General features: G+C 38.7%; 1 protein-coding gene across 1 annotated transcript; it reads right to left on the bottom strand.

The window, feature by feature from the left end:
- Window positions 1-1,816: 1,816 nt before the first annotated feature.
- Window positions 1,817-3,638, bottom strand: LOC141439789 (uncharacterized). The gene is made up of 2 exons (XM_074104170.1): window positions 3,241-3,638; window positions 1,817-2,917 (listed from the first exon to the last, which is right to left on the bottom strand). The coding sequence occupies exons 1-2, from the start codon at window positions 3,321-3,323 to the stop codon at window positions 1,876-1,878; spliced, it is 1,125 nt and encodes a 374-aa protein (XP_073960271.1). The 5' UTR covers window positions 3,324-3,638; the 3' UTR covers window positions 1,817-1,875.
- Between the last annotated feature and the right edge of the window lie 274 nt (window positions 3,639-3,912).

Here is a 3,912-nt window from a genome sequence, read left to right as displayed (position 1 = left end):
CAAAACAATTTAACATTCAATCACATTTTCGGTTCAGTAGCCGAGCGATTCGGTCGGTTGCGTAATATTTGGTTACGTTACCATTAGATTTGGTTTATTTTCAACTGCAATCTCGGAATTGGGGCGTGTCAAATCGTCATTCGTTTACTTTTTGGGGTGCTATAACAACTTGTCGCTACACTGACGCAAATAAGTACTTTCAAATGTGAACTGTTAGTAAGAAGCTCCAAACTAATCTACTAATTTAATAATCAGAGCATTAGAAATATCACGCGAGTTAAAAATGTAAAAATATGGAAATAACAAAAAGAAAAACATAAATTAATTATCCCATTTTTTAGTCTGGAAGGGTATTCCGAAAATTGATTATGCGGAGATTGTGATTCAAAAAGATTTACATTTCACTAGTTCTTGCGTTATTAAGGAAAAAAGATTAAAAAGTGGCTACATCGAGTGGCAGCCGCCGAGTCGCGTTGCTCCGAAGAGGAAGGGCTACGGATTAGCCCGAAACATGTCGGGCTAAACTCGATTTAAGACGTGAGTTATCCAGGTCAATATATTTAATATGGCGACATCGACTCTGGAAGCACTAGCGATAATATTTATATTCTTCTTATTATTAGTTCTGTATAATTTGTGTTCCTCTGCTGTGGCACTCTTTTGCAATTTAAGGGTAGCCCTTTGGATTATCTGCAGTAGATTAAAACCGATTTAAGTATGTCCACTTTTTCAATGACATCTAGGTATTTAGTAAAATAACTATAAAAGTAAGTATAAAAATGATAACAAAGAACATTTTATTTAAATTACATTTCAAACAACTATGAACAAAATAACAATCTGTTTCTCTCACATAGATTACTTAAAATGTATTACTTTTTTGTACATTTAATGAGTCTTCGGTTACGTTATACTACGAGTAATTAAAAGTAACGATTTTTACGAATTTTAGTATCCCTCAGACAGGTACAGCCAGAATCAAAAGAAGTACTAAACACCATGCAAGATTGTCAATGTGCTACTTTTGATGCTGACTGTACATTATTTCAAAGCAAACACGTTCAGGAAAGATTTAGTTATTCTTTTATCCTAAATAAGGCAAACGGCATTAAATCGTATTCGAGACCTTGTTTTGTTAAATCGGTTTGATAGGATTTACTTGATGCGAATGGCATTACAAAAAATAGGAGAACAATATCGAAAGCAATATTGTTAGTAGATAGGTACGAGTACGTACGAGTATAACGTCAAAGACTCGAAAAAAGGCCCGAAAAGGATCTCGAACGTGTGTAACGCTTACTGTAACCGAAACTACATAAGACTGTCTGGATACTTTTAATTGATTTAACGTCCTTCGGTGCAAATGGAAAATCGTCCACTTGAATTGACCATTTTGAATTTTGACCAAAGCCAAAAACCGTCCAAAGTGAATTTTGTCAAAATATGATTGTGCTGAAAAATATTTACAACCAAATTTATTTATGTTGTAAATTAATTGAACCCAAAATGGAATATTGTACATCATAAAGAATGAGCAAAATGAAATACGCAATAAATGAATGTCGTCTAAATCAAGTAGGCCCAAAACAAATGATTTTGGTTGGAACATATTTTTTTTTCGACGTCATCAATCGCGTTTGTCAATTTTACCATGGGACAAGATTTAATTTTCGACTATATTCAAGATGGTAAATTTTCCTTGTTGATGTATTTCAAATTGTCATTTTTCTGCTTTGACGTATAATTTCGAGTCGTCCATTTTCCATTTGCACTAAATTACAGCTTAGTAAATCTTTTAATTTACATTTTAAAAATCGATCATCATGACTGCCACTACAATTATCACATAAAATAAGTTTTAAATAGTTTTAATTATTAATAGACAACAGTTTCGACTCCTCCTGTAGTTATAGCCTGCTGCACACCAGCCACTCTCGAGTAGGAAACGACGTCGTTTGCAGTTGGCCTGTCCTGCGGTGCCAATGCCGTGCTTCCTGCATCAGCCCCAGTGAAGGAATTCGCTGGATCGTCGAAACCGGTCTGCGCGGCCTGGAAGGTTACAGGAAACTCTGGAGTTGATTGTGCACTTGGAATAACGTGCTGAGTAGGCGCTAAGGAAGAAAATTGAGCCTGAGCTGGACTAGTAAAGTCGTTGCCACTGAAAGCAGTAGGTACAGGTGATTCTGCGAATGGATTGTGGTTGGCTGATTGCACGGGCGCTATTGAGGAGAATAAATCGTTTGAAACTGGCTCCGACGCCGCTCCTCGCACGTAAGCAAATGTCGCTGGATAGCTCTGTTGCAGACCGTCTATCGCTGTAAACGTATCATCTTCCTCTTCGCCTTCCTCGGTCACTTGGTAGCCGCCACCACCACCTACGGCGTTTGAGGCCACACTGGGTATACCGCCAGGCAACGAGTCGAATACTTTGACCTGTTTAACAGTATGCGTTACTCCGTGTACGTGCGGCGTTCTAGGAGCTATTCCTCCACCGTAAGAGGGGGCGGAGCTAAAATGAGAACCGAAGTCATCTTCGAAAGAAGTAGGGGTAGGATCGTAGCTGATCGAAGGAACGTCGTGCTGTGGACCGTAGTAGCTGGGGATGGGACTTTCGTAGTCATGGTGTCCGTGATGATGGCCGTGGTGTCCGTGATGGTGGCCATGATGCTTGTGATGATGTCCATGGTGTCCATGATGGCCATGATGACCATGATGACCCTTACTTTCTGTTTTAGTGTGATGTACCTTCTTGTGCTGATGATAATGATGTCCGTGTGGAATGTGTACTGGCTTATGATGATGGTGGTGGTGGTGATGATGCTCCTTTTTTGGCTTGTGGTGATGGTGATGAATCGTGATCACTTTCGTGTGGTGATCGTGATGAATAAACTCGGGTATGTGCAAATTCACGTGATCGCTGCAAAGAAAACAAAAACTCGTTAAAATCATATTACGAATCCATCTTACAAAAACTTTAAAATGGTCTATTATATTCAAAAAAGCATATAAAATCGTAGTTATCGTACAGTTATATGAAAAAAAATAACTGAAATAATATTGCTATAGCAAAATCAGGTTTTAATTAATTTTAAACAAACATAAAATTTTAAATAACCAGCTCAATAAATTATTCTAACGAGATTGTAAATATTCGTGAGCAAAATTGCAATGCAATGATGATAATTCGCAACGCTGAAGAGGTAACTTTAAAATTAGGGCTTAAAATGGTGTTTGGCTTACTGGTGTTTTCCTCCGTGTCCTCCAGTCTCTCCACCGTCGATCAAAAACACCACGAGCACCGTTAGATATAGAATGAAATCCATTGTTCAATATTATTAAACACACACAAATTAGTCCTCAAACAAATCAAGCTTAAACAGCAGTCCAGTTAAAACAGCACTACAGTCAGAACTAAAACCTAATTCACATTTTGTTTTTATTCACAGTCTTTACTTTCATTTGTTCCTGTTTTAGTTTTGTTGGAGGTTCAGGCAGCGAACATGACGAGGCCGGACCGCACAGCCGCCGTACAACGCCAGATTGAATAGCGAAATATCGTGAGATGACCATTTATCCAATTTCACTTAAATAAACCCGTAATATCAACAAAAAGACAATAACGGCCATTGTCAACGAAGCATGCAAAAGGCACACTCTAGGAAGCAGGCGTCGCGATACCCATTCTAATTGGAATGGACCGAGAGTTCCATTTGCCGACTAGGAGAAGTTATGTTAGAATCGTTTTTTGTCCGCGTTGTGTGAAATAAGTATTTCGTTACCGTTCCAAAGGAACGCATTCGATTAGGCCGCTGTGTGAATGCGGTAACCGAATTTGAGGTTCTTATAGGAGAATGCGCCAGTATTGTGCCGACTGTCATTTGTCATGGGGATAACAACAGAGCACGGGTGGGC

This window comes from Choristoneura fumiferana, chromosome Z (genome assembly GCF_025370935.1).
Source record: "Choristoneura fumiferana chromosome Z, NRCan_CFum_1, whole genome shotgun sequence".
NCBI lineage: Eukaryota > Metazoa > Arthropoda > Insecta > Lepidoptera > Tortricidae > Choristoneura > Choristoneura fumiferana.
This window is presented reverse-complemented; position numbering and strand designations above follow the sequence as displayed.

Excerpts from the sequence above, each read along its gene's own strand:
- LOC141439789 (XM_074104170.1), bottom strand. The coding sequence starts at position 3,323 with ATGGATTTCATTCTATATCTAACGGTGCTCGTGGTGTTTTTGATCGAC. Across the intron at positions 2,918-3,240 it reads GGACACGGAGGAAAACACCA|CGATCACGTGAATTTGCACA; the intron begins GTAAGCCAAACA and ends TTTTCTTTGCAG.